This window comes from Oreochromis aureus, linkage group 19, assembly GCF_013358895.1.
Source record: "Oreochromis aureus strain Israel breed Guangdong linkage group 19, ZZ_aureus, whole genome shotgun sequence".
NCBI classification, from domain to species: domain Eukaryota; kingdom Metazoa; phylum Chordata; class Actinopteri; order Cichliformes; family Cichlidae; genus Oreochromis; species Oreochromis aureus.
In genome coordinates this window covers 2,100,334-2,113,065 of record NC_052960.1, presented here as the reverse complement: position 1 = coordinate 2,113,065, position 12,732 = coordinate 2,100,334, and the positions used below count along the sequence as shown (strand labels likewise).

General features: G+C 41.9%; 1 protein-coding gene across 6 annotated transcripts in view; it reads left to right on the top strand.

Moving 5' to 3' along the window:
- LOC116310466 (palmitoyltransferase ZDHHC14-like) overlaps positions 1–12,732 on the top strand; it is a 48,506-nt gene that overhangs the window by 1,043 nt on the left and 34,731 nt on the right. For 3 of the 6 annotated variants that reach the window (XM_031727244.2, XM_031727252.2, XM_031727261.2), the window contains exon 2: positions 156–450. In XM_031727244.2, the coding sequence (XP_031583104.1) occupies positions 209–450 (242 nt within the window). In that variant the 5' untranslated portion in view covers positions 156–208. Of the gene's footprint in view, positions 1–155; positions 451–12,732 lie in introns of those variants that run through there. The other 3 variants (XM_039603809.1, XM_031727279.2, XM_031727297.2) reach the window with 1 other exon arrangement.

The window sequence follows — 12,732 nt, the reverse complement described above, 5'->3', positions numbered from 1 at the left end:
TAAAGTGAACTTTAGCCGAGGTTTTATTAATAACAGGAAGTGTGTGCTGCACCCCTCACAAACTTTTTTTCTTCACCCCCACCCTGTGTTTCTGTGTCGGATAAGTTGCTCTCCTAGCCTGAATGCTAAACTGAACTGGTGTATTTCCTCCACAGAGGCTCCTCTGCCCCGGGATTTGTTCAGCTCTGGGGATTTTAATCAGCCGTTGATGCATCTCGGGGTGTCAGAGTCCATGAGAGAGTGCGAGTACAGCCAGATCAGTACTCGCAGCTCGACACCAATGGAGACCCCGTACAAGAAAAGGACCCCAAAGAAGAGGAAGTGGGAGATCTTCCCGGGGCGGAATAAGTTTTACTGCGATGGCAGGATTATGATGGCCAAGCAGACCGGGGTTTTCTACCTCACCCTTATCCTCATTCTAGTCACTTGTGGACTTTTCTTCACCTTTGAGTAAGTAGTGAGCATGTGCGGTCTCCCCTTTGCTCCCATCTGCTTTTTATTTGTGCAAAGCAACATTCAGGATTACATTTCATACGAGCAGGTGCCAATGAAATGTCTAAGACACAATTCAGTTATGTCACCGGCATCTGCGTGGAGTGGGTGTATCAGGAAAATGTTACTATAAACTAGTGGGAGAGGTGGAGGCATCCATGTTTCTTTTTTGATATCTATTTATGTGGGAGGTGTAGTTCGCCAGCGACTGCAGCTGAAAGTACAGGGTGTGGGTTTCCTTGGTCTTCATTTCTTTGCAGGTTATAGTTTACGTGGTTTCGCGTGATGATTTCAGCCTAAAGAGGTGAAAGGCAGTGCTCAGTGTCAGCGTCACCATTGTCATGTAACCCTACAGCTTGAGTTCTTCAGGCTGTTGTGTGCAGGCATTCATTTAGCTAGAATGACCTGAACATCTCAGAGTTGCCTGATAAAATTCCAGTGATAAGTTACCCTTCTTAAAGGGAATTGTGCAAAAAATCAGGTCCCTGCTGTCGTTACTCTTCATTTTAAAATTCCATTATCTACAACACTCCTTCAGCTGTCATTGAAGTGTTTCAGGGTAAATATTTTGAGCTATGGCTCATTATGGACACTCAGGAGGGGAGCTCGGGGTAACAGGTTGAAGTCCCTAAATTGTTTGGACGTCCAGTCTCTGTCAGCAGATTTGGAGACCTGTAGAAACAGTAGTTTTGCAGTTAGAGGACTGATATCTGATTTATGCCAAACTCATAATATTCTTTAAACAGTTCAAATCAGGTGAATGTGTAGTCTGACACCTTTCTGTCAGGAACTTTTTCTGCAGTTTGAGCTACAGCAGCTCATGTGGAGCCAGCCTTGGCTCCCCATGTATGTCAGTGAGGCTTGGCCGCCCATGACTCTGTCGCTGGTTCACTACTGTTTCTTTCTTGCATGACTTTTGATAGATACTGTCCACTTCAAACCCCACAAGAGCTGTGATTCTGGAGAGGCTCTGATCCATTTGTATAGCCATCACAGTTGGACTCTTATCAGAGTTGCTCAGATCCTTAAGTTGCCCCTTTTTCCTGCTTCTAACAGGTCGTCTTTGAGGGTGAAATGTTCGCTTGTTCTCTAACATATCCCACCCACTAACAGGTGCCACGATGATCAGTTTTATCCACTTCACGTGGCACTGGTCATAGTGTTATACCTGACTGGTGTATCATTTGTCATTTGTATACAGCAGCCAAAGATTGTTTTGGAAACAGAACGAGCGGTTATGATAACCAAAATGTTTAAAAACACGTATTTGATGAACTATCAAGGAACGACTCATTATTCAACTTTCGCAGCCTGCAACCTCACCACTGATAGTTTAACTACAGGTGAAGGTTCTCAGTCTAACCGCTAATCGACCGCAGTGTCTGTCTCTAATTACAGCCCCACTATCCTAAAATAAGTCCTCTCTTTTTACTGTTGGTATAAAACTTGTAATCAGCTGTCAGCATATTCTTCATTCAACCCTTCATCTTCACCTCATCACAGACTAAACCCGCTTTGGTGCACAATGCAGCACATAGCTGAGGTCAGAGTCTGTGTCTATCTGATTAGCCCTTAACAGTCCCTGTGTCATCTGCCATCTCTGAAACCACATCTATGCTAGATAAGAGTCGTGCTCTATCGTTTGCTGTTCAGTACAAAAAAAAGTCTTCTTCAGGGTAAAGTGCTTCACAGTTAAAGAATGCTCTATAGGCAAAATGCATGCATAGGTTAATGTTATCTACACTATAGTGTTCCTAATATTCTGTCCTCTTCTGTGTGTGTAAATGGAGTGTTGAAATTTTAAAAACAGTTTTCCCTATAATGCAATCACCACTAATGACGATAAACTCAATTAAAAAAACATAAAGGAAGGATTGCATTAGAGTAAGTAGATTAATTGCAAGACATTTAAAAATATCCCCATCTGCTCCGGAAAACAAGTGTTTTTAAGAACTTATAGTACTAACGATTTAATTGAAAAGCAATTAATCTTATGTGTTGAAAACTGAAGCGACTCTAATTTTCAGCTCTAATATTTGGCTAAACGAATGGTTGAAATGGATTTTTGTGTGTGCCTTTTATTGGAACTCCTTCCCTTGCAGTGCTACACATGTGTAACCTCTGGACCACTTCATCTTTCAATACGTTGTCACTTCAGCAGAGATACAGACTTAACCCAAGACCAAAGGGTAGACAGCTGGAGAGGGGGAGCTCTGGACTTAAAACACCCAGCTCCCTGCATAGTGACACAGTTGATGAAATACCATAATGAGAGGTTAACTCCACGGAGTGTCCGTTTGAACCTGGATTTCCCTCGGGACCCACATGTAGGATGCCAGGTGCTTCCTGATGATACCTCTCCCTCCCATCGAACAGCTTTGCTTCCTACGTGGTGCAGTGAGTGGAGCCGGGCGCTGTCCTGTTTGTCATGACGAGAGGGGGCAGTTTTCAGGGACGGTATCAGGGTTTTTCCTGCCTCAAAGTGAGCCTTTGGGGGATGACTACACAGGAAAGTAAGTAGGAAGTGAGTCATTGATTTCAGAATCTGTATTAAATATGAACCGTGCAAGTAAAATGAAAAACATGTTTAGGTCTTTATTTGTAAAGCAGTTTTTAAAACGTACAGTTGCAAAGTGAGTTTTCAGTAAGCTGACCTGATGTAAGGAGGACACTGCAACTGTGAAGGCTCTGCATTTGAAATAAGCGGGTGGAACATCCGAAAGTCTCTGATCTGACAGGTGAAAAAGTCACAGTAAACTAGAATTAGGGGGAGAATTAAAAGGTGTAATGAGCTGTGAGGTAACGTGTGTATATAAGGAAAACAGAAGTGACCCAAGGATTGAAGCCTGAGGGACGCCACATTGGAGCAGCAGATGAGAACATGTACTTAATACTATCTCTGAAGTTTATGTGGGATAAGTATGAAAACCATTCAAGAGCAGTGCCAGAGATACCAACCCAGTTCAATAATCTGTCGGTTAGAATGACTTGGTTAATAGGAGCGGCGCCTCGATCTGGTAGGCTCTTCAGTTTAGTCCAAAACGTAACAGTTCATACTCATTTGATGTGTCAGAAAATCAACGCTCAGTGCACTCCTGCAAAAACATTGTTAATCTCACGAGTTTCACTTCCATAAAACGATGAATGAATAAATAAATAAATAAAAATGAGCAAAGCAATCAAATGTTTCAGTTTCACCAAAAAAACCAAACTTCAGTGTGTAACCACGAGGCCACGTTGAGCTTCACACTGTCCACCCTGTTTAACTGTCCCTGCCTGCAGGCTGGCCGAGTCCTCCTGCCTCCCTTCCTCTAGCCTTCTCCCATCAGCTGAAAGGAGACATTTATCAGACAGGGCGATAGTCAGCAGACCTGCACATTGGCTTCTGTTGTCATTAACTGTAATGCATTTCGATTAGTTGTGTTTTCCTTCCCTCGCTCCCCGGTTGTCAGCATAGAGAGGAACATCTACTCACTTGCTTTCTAGTGGCTTTTGCTGTCTTTGTTGCTTCGTGTGCTATTAGTTCTTTCTTGTTTTTTCATTTTAGCCTTGGGTTTGATAACATGGGCTTTACATGTATTTAAAGACGTTCTTATTTTGGGGCCCCAGAAAGAGTCAGCAGATGGTCAGTGAGGGCTGCAGACGTGTACACTACATTAAACCTATTTCTTTTTTCTGCTTGTTTTCTTAGTGTCTGTCTGAGGGGTGCTCAGCCATGCACAATAAACCCTGTTAGTTACCGGCAGACTTTGCTCTGTTTATTATTCTGTTGCTGGCTCCCCCAGACGTACATGTGGGCTGTTGTTGCACATTCTCTCCTTTATGTCTCGTAAAAGTTCACTCAGGCAGATGTTTGAAGGGTTGTTCTGAAGCACAGTTTGAGACTTTAAAAAAGGACAAGAAGTTGGCTTCAGCACTGTTTGCAGCTGACAAACTATAGACTGTGTTGCAATGTAGGTACTAACACAGGACTGGGTTGTGACACTGAGCAATGTGTTGATTACTGAATGACCTTTAAAGATAAATCCATTATGTAGTTGCTGTGCACGAGGAATCAAACCAACATCTCTGTGGCAGCAGGACAGCTGCTTAACTTTCTGAGCCACCAGAAAACAAGTGTTGGTGACATTAGAGCTAAAAATCTAACGGGCAATTCTACAACAGCAAAGGTGGCTATTGTCCTCCCTCTGCTCCAAAGAACCAATCAAAGCACTGAAGTCATTTGTGTTGGTCACAGGCATATCTGCTGTTATCATAGTACACATGTAGAGCCCGTATTGTTATTGCCGTTGTAGTGTAACAGTGCGAAAATCGTTTAAAAATATTGAGGTCCAAAGTCACAAAAATAATGTTGTTGTTGTTGTTTTAAAATCAGATGTAATGTTACAGCTCTGCTTCCATTCATTCAGAAAGAAATCATTCTGAACAATGACGCCAAGTTGGCGAGTTATTTCAAGACAGATTACAGTTTGAAGCAGATGGTGATTAAAAAGACAAATCAGAAACATCCACATTGAACAGACTTTAAAAAAATCCTTTGCAAACAATAAAGCGTGACAGAAATTTGTTGCCTCTGTATTTATATTAGTGCTGAATGATGGTCATTTATATGCACTGGAGGCTTTTTACAACCCTTAAAGCTAATGCCCACTATTGTATGTTTGAATGGTGTTTTCCTGGACTCTTTATAAGGCTGTTCTTGTGTTGCACCCATCTGAATTATTGATTTGCATTTGTCTGTAACGTATGGGAAGTTCCTGTCGTCAGTACCGAGGCCCTCTGTCTGTCTTGAAACTCGTGCTGATTTTGGTGAAAGAGTCAGGTTGTTTTTGTGCTCTGCTCTTTATCACCTGGCCATCAGGTATGATGGTTAAATAAATGTAGGTACTGTGTTAGTACCTATAAGCAGTAAGGCTGAGGCCTACCAGCTTCACCAGAGATGAAAATGATTTAGTGAAAATCACTGAAACAGTTTAGGATTTTGTTATTACAGGAATGTGAACCTGCAGCAGACAAAGTTTGCATAGCAGTGTTTGTGAGTTCCAAGCTGCTGTTGTCTGATTTCCATACATTCAAACTGACTTTGTAATTTCACTGTAAGCAAAACAATGTGGAAAACGGCTTTCCCCATTACTCTTCGTGTACCCGTCTTCTTTAATCCTTCCTTTAGAGTGGTGTTATTGCTGTCTTATAGTGAGAACATGGGACACGGCTCACTTGTTACCATGGGGAAATGCTTAGGAAAAAGACAAGTATGTGGTCAGGAAAATACGGCAGCACATTTACTTGATATTGGCATATGCAGGCTGCTGCTCTTTACATTGATACAACTATTTGTTTGGCTTTGGTTTAACTGTTTGACATGTTTAGTCACATCTAATTTAGATCTTAAAGAAAAGAGTGGATGCTCTCAGGGAAGCAAAAAATTACAGTGTGCAGCAGGAGTGCTGTATAACTCTACTCAGGTCAGACACGTCCCTGCACAACATACAACAACTAAATCCCTGGATCCAGATGGATTGGTTTGATTTTTAAATGTTTTCCCCCTGAACATCACGACGTCTCTGAATTTTCCGTTTCATTTAATGTGTGTTTTTAAAGGTCGAGGTGAAACATCTTATTCTGCCCGATCTTGTAATTGTAAAGAATCCTTTTCAAAACTCCTGGATTGACTCCAAAGTTGAGCCAAGCCACACCTCAAATTTCATGTAAATTCATCATTAAAGTGAGTCAGCTAAGAAATCCAAAAACAAACAGGTAAACTGAGCCGGTCACATGACCTGTGGAAGAAGCAAGTCCAGCTGCCTTTGAGAAGTCGTCCAGCCTGCTTCGTGGCTGTCACAGCATCTTACTCACAGAAATCCTTATTTTATTTACAACTAAGCACTACTTCACTATAAACTATACACTGTAACAATAATGTTAGCTGAGCACCAGCCTGCAGACCTGCTGTCAGATGAATCTGTGGTACTGGACCAAAATTACAATCTTAGATTAGCAAAGGTTTATTTATAGCTGGTACTGAAACACACAGCTCTTATTGTTGTCATTAAAATACTCTTTAAGAAAAGAATCCAAGGAGACAAAAACATTGATTCTCAAATACACACACGTGTGTACGGGACACAAATATGTCCTCTGGTGGCACGTACTTGGGATCTTGTACAGAGACCTCAAACATTTAATCCAAAATAATCGTGTCTCTCTTAATGGGTTTATACAACGACCTGTTAAGAACTGGACAAACACACAAGCTGGGATCTGGTTCCTTTGGGTCATTTCTGCCATTATATGAATACACCAGTGCTTGTATGACTGCTTACACATATATATACATCAGACTTGTTAGCAAAAGCCATGTTTGTGCCCTGTAGCTACAAATTTAATGTGGTGAAAACGATGAAATGCTAACAGTGTGTCTCCTACGCTGTTGATTCTGAGTAATACCCTAGAAGAATAGTAAGTGTTTGCTGCATTCTGGGCCATAATGAAAAGTCATTTTTTTGGAGTGTCACAAGACGAGCTGTTGCACAACAGTCTTTGTCCACAGTCACACCCAGTGTAGACATGCTTTCCCAGGAAAAGCATTCCTCAAACTGAGCTGTCAGCAGTGCGCTGCCATTCTAGATTTACCCTCCCTGGCTTCCAGTCAGCTCATTGGCAGAAATGAAGCGGTTCACTTGACGGCATGACACTCTGGTTTTACGACACAGACACTGGGCAGGTCGTACTGGACTGTTTTAGTGATGAGTAAAACTTTTTCCATCTTAGCCCCGATTCAGATACCTCGTCCTCAGGCGTCTGCGAGTGCTGAATATTGATTTGATACCAGTGTTAAATGAATCAGCTGGATTCATCAATGTTTGGAAGAGACTGGGAATCGTGCTTTATGTTTAAGGCAAATGAAATGTGACAAACAGCGGGACAAAAATACATTAGAAACAAAAATCATATTCAGGTTATTTCTTTGGGTTGTTTCTGGTTTCAGCTCAGTGTGAGAATGCAGAGTTTATGCAGCGAGGCGACCTGATGGGCAACACAAAGAGAGGCCAAGCTTGTGTTTCAACTTTAGCTCAAAATTTAGTTGAGACTTCATTGTAAAAACTTATCAGCTGGGACTCTCATGACACCACCAAAAAAGGGAGGAGCTCTCTGAAACTATTGAGTGCGGCTGGAGAAAATGGTAAGTTCATGCAAGTAAACTGCTCCTCTTAAACTCTGTGGATATCACTAAAAAACCTGTTTGGTTGCACAGACAGCAATTTTCCGCTCCCCACCCGCATGGAGAATGCACATCTTTCTCTGGTGACCTGTGGTTGCCAGATAATCGCTAACCTGTCTCTAGTCCTGTGTGCCTAGTGTTTCAGCTCTCTTGCTAACAACGCTGCTGCTGCTGATGTATGGTGTAGTAAATGGATCAGCAATAGTTCGGCTCATTGACATGGATCAGCTGCTCCAGCTTTTAGAGCCAGGATGGGAGCGATATCCGATCCAGTTATCAGGTTGGCGCTGCCCAATGAAAAACCTGACAGTCTGATGTGGGTCATTTAGAAGTAAATGTGTTCTGCATACGTTTTATTCACAGCTGTCTGTTTTGCCTTTCTCCTGTGCTCAAACCAACATGTCTGTCCAGGCTTTGCAGGCTTTTTTTGTTTTCTTCCTGAATTCTGTCAAGCCTTTAATCGTCCCTGCACCCACTGTTTGTCATCCCACTCTTCTGAGCTGGCACCAGCTCCCTGTGCCAGAGGTAACTGATGGGACCTCTGGCACACGTTTAAAGGTTATTCTTGTAGATGTGGAGAGTTTCTCTAAAGCACGACTGACCGAAGCTGTCCCGCTCACTGCTGACATTTTTCTGGCGTGTAGCAGGAAGTGGTGAATGCACCAAGCAGTCTGGGGGAAAATGTAAGCATTTGCAGAAGCTTGTCATGTTCAGTTGTTTCATTGACAAATGACTTGGCCTGCAGCTAAGTGGAGGTTCATGTTCTGCCCTTGCCTCCATCAAAAGCAATCAAAATGTAATAAAAAACAAAGCTGACAAAGCCTTGTATCCATGTAGCCCAGATGAGTAATGAGACTTTAGAATGAAAGGCCACAAAGCCAAGTGCTTCAAGTGCATTATTAACACAGTGTTAAGCACATTTTTGAACACTTTGGTGCTGCGATATCATGGAGGATATCTCGGGGCACAATAGTACCATATAGTACATCTCCTCTCAAGAAAAGCACAGATTAATAATAAAAAAAGTCCAGCTATCGTATGTTTGAGGATATCCGTGTTTGATAGCTGTTTGTCTTTTTAAATAGATCACAGGATATTGATTTCCTTCAAAGCTGTATGACAGAAGAAGAAATAAAAAAGGGGTTTATCTCAGGTGACAGTGAAAGGACAGCCAGGGAACAGCACTGAGTCACATGGTCACATCAAGCAGAGATGAAAGTCCCCCAAGCTTAACTCCCAGCTGAGTTTAGAAAAACTGGTCGGCATCATAAGAGGATTTAATAGGAAATGTGATAACGGTAAATCTGGATTGGATTATTGTTAAGATTAGTACACCCATTGAGAGGCAAATGAGTAGAAAAACCTCAGGAAACCCTGTTGAGGTACAAAGGCCCAAAAGTATTTGGACAGTTTTCCTTTTCCTTTTTTTTTTTTTTTTGTGCGAGTACACGAGCACAGCGTTTCTAAATCCCATCAGTTAAAATGAGATTGAAGTGCAGACTTTCAGCTTCAATTCCTGGGGTTTAATGAAAGTACTGCATAAATTGTTTAGGGATCCCCTGTAGTTTGTGGTTAACACGTGAAAGAGCCCCAGTTGGAAACTGGGAGGAGGCATACATCTCTGGGAGGGCATCAGTAAAATCTGGCAAATCAAACATGCAGATCCATCTGCTGTGGTAACCCCTCGCAATTAAGGGAGCAGCTGTGAAAAGCTATTAACTGTTTAGGAATTACAGCCCCAACTTTCAGGGATCAGGAGGAGCTCAGATCATTTTACATAGAATGGCAGTTTTTAATACTTGGATGAAAAACTGTTGCAGACTCTGCTGATCGTTGAAGAATATCCCATTTCTTTTCGGCGAGAAACTCTTGGGTTGTTTTTGCAGTTTGCTCTGGGTCATTATCCATCTGCACTGTGGAGCTGTGTCTGAATCTGAGCACAGACCTGCTCCACTGGCAGCCATTGTGTCCCTCATGTTTTACATGTGGTGTGCTTCATATACCTGATTGTATCTTTGGCATACTGTGGAAATAGTAATTGCACAGAGGAGCCTTTAATTCGGTCGTGCTACACAGAGCATCGCAGCTAAAATGTGAGCTGTCTGTTTGCAGACCAACTGTTTGTTTAGTTTGGAGAAATCTTATAATTGTATGAATCTGACAGCAGCTGTTGGCTCTCTCTAAAAGTGATGTTTGCAGCATGCAGAGCTGAGTTTTAGCTGTTAATCATGATTTATTATTTATTTATTGTCAATACAAAAAATATGCTGCATCATAGATTAAACTGGGAATATTTAAAGTAATCAGTTAACTTATTTTCCCCGTCCAGTATGTATGTATGTGAAGGATAACATGAGAGCATTTTAGGGGACAAAGGTCCAAAAGTTAAAGTTGACCCAGCTATGAGGGGAGTGGCGCTGTGCTTTTGACTGCGACGCCCTGCCAGTAGAATGAGCAGACAGTGGTGTACTGTTAGCATCCGTGTTTAATGTGAAACAGATATCATATTATAATCTTCTGATTCAACTCATTACTTGTTACTGTGTAATGTGGTCGTTTGCCTAAAAGTGACATGCCCTCATATCTCTTGCATGTCATCTCATTACAGTGTTTGCCTGAGGAGTCACCTGTTAGTTTTATTGCAGGCAAAATATAGAGATTGAGAAATCAAGCTGTACACTCACTCACCAAGAGTCCCTATAAATAATTATCTGTATGAGCTGGAAAGAGAGCAGTCATCTGTCACCTTTGCAGTTGGTGCGTAGGCTGTATCTAAACCACCGTGACATCACCCGGTGGTTTGTCAAGTCCTCTTTTGAGGGCCTAACTTCCACGTTTTGGCCATCATATTCATGGCTCAGTCACAGTGAAGTAAAGCTTCCCTGCATTTATTATCTAGTTTATTTTTAAAAGGAAGTATAACTAACAAAATGAACATCATTTTATTGAGTGAGCTCTCAGTAGAGGGATTGCTGGAGATCAGTGACGTGTAGGATTTTCAAATACACTTTGTGCGGTGAGAGGATTTACTGCCTGCTGCCCATTAGAAGGAACACACTGCTCTTACTTCAGTGATGTTAGTAAATTAGAAATGAGCTTCAGGAAGACTGTTTTTCTTTCCCTATATTTTTACCTCCGCCTCTTTGGTTTCATGTACATGAATTGCTGGACGGGTCTGCAGAAATGTTAGCGGTGCTCTAGCAGCTGCAGAACCGCAGTGGAACCGACTGGGTCGCATCATTTGTTGTTAAAAGTTATAATTTCTACCTTCTTATGACTGACGACACTGATGTGTCACAGTGGACAGAACCATGCAAACTCTCTGTAAACAGGAGCTGAAACTGAGCTTTGATTTTTACATTCAAATAGGAAAAATTACTGTAGAGTTCACCAGACGCCAGCTTACAAAGGTCCTCTTTGGTGTGGAAACCTTTTAAATGTTTAAACAAACAGTGCAGCTGTTCATTTTTGCTCACGTTTAATAGTGAAAGTTTAATTTTTTCCCCCCAATACAGCTCACTGTGTTTTATCAGGATGAGTCTTTTTAGTAAAGATGACAAACAAGAGGAAATGAACAGGTTTTGCAAAATAACCCAACAGACTCACTGCGAGCCGAGTGAACTCACAGCATTGAGTTCACTCTGCTCGTAAACTTCGTCAAAGGCCCATAAACTCGTAGGTTGTAATAAATAACAGGCATTTTTTCTGTTTCACTGTCACTGCGATGATACCAACATCAGATAAGTCACTGTTTGTTCTTATTTAGTCACATGTGTTCAGGTTTCCCCTGTGGTCTTTGTGGATCACATCAACAGCAGTTCTTTGTCTTTATTAACCAAACGATTTCTTGAGACATCTAAAAGGGGCTGCATCGAATGCCATCGTGCTGTCTCGTCTGATTTTTTTATGTTTTTTTTTTTTTTTTTCCTTGTTCCTTGGAAGCTTCAGCCTTACTCCTGTGGCTGTTTCCAGGGTAACCACATCCCCCTTCGAAATTTACCACGTCTGACATTGGATACTGTCCGTCTCCATGGCAACAAAGGCCCAGTTAAATATAAGATTTTGTGTCAAGTAAAGAGAAGTAAAGATGCTAATTTGCATTTCCTTGTGAAAGCTTAAAGGCAGCGAGAGTGGCCTGTAGTCTTTACGGTTCATGTTCGGTGGCTGATGAAGGTTTTTTTTTTAAAGACTTTGTCAGGAAGATCTTAAACCAGGCGAGATGTTGGTTGCCTAGAGCATGTCCATGTTTTTCTATCGATCCATGTGGATAGAAGAGGCAGGCTTCATGTCGCTCCTGTCCTGCTCCTCTAATGGCTTTAGTGCTTAATCTCTGCCCAGCTCTACCCACCTGTCACTTTCTATCACACATGACTGCCTTTTCATTATGTTCCCCATGTCTGACACATTGAGACACAGCACCTGAGGACACAGGCAGCAGGTTTTCGCTCTGCTCTCAGACTTCTCCGTAGGCATTCCCTGGATGACAAGTTTTGAAATGAAAGAAATGTTTTCTTTTGCAACAGAGCGCACATTCACGTGCACTTTGTTGGTCAGCAGAAAGAGAACATCCCCCGCAGTCCTTCATGTATTCATTTGATTTTGATTACTTCAGAATTGTGCAGATCTCAGCTTTGGGTTAATTGTTACAGATGCAGCACCCTCACACGAGGTCTGCCAAGCTTTTTACAACTGTAATGATTTCCCATTAGCACTTCTAATTAGTGGATTCATTAATGTGGTGTGTGACCAATCATAGAGAATAGAGGCAAGATTGAGCAGGCGGATGAAAAGATGCTCTATAATGACACAAGACTTTGAAATTGTGTGTTTTCATGGGACAGATGCAGACTTGACAGAGGCAGGCTGTGGGTCTCTGTCAGCTGCTGTGATTCACCCTCCAGCATCAAGCTGCAGGCTCATTTATTAATGGCTAAAAAAATTCCCCTTTGTGCTATGCTATTGTTTTATTAGCTTAACTTATTGCTTATTGAAGTCATACAGACAGAATATCAGCTGTT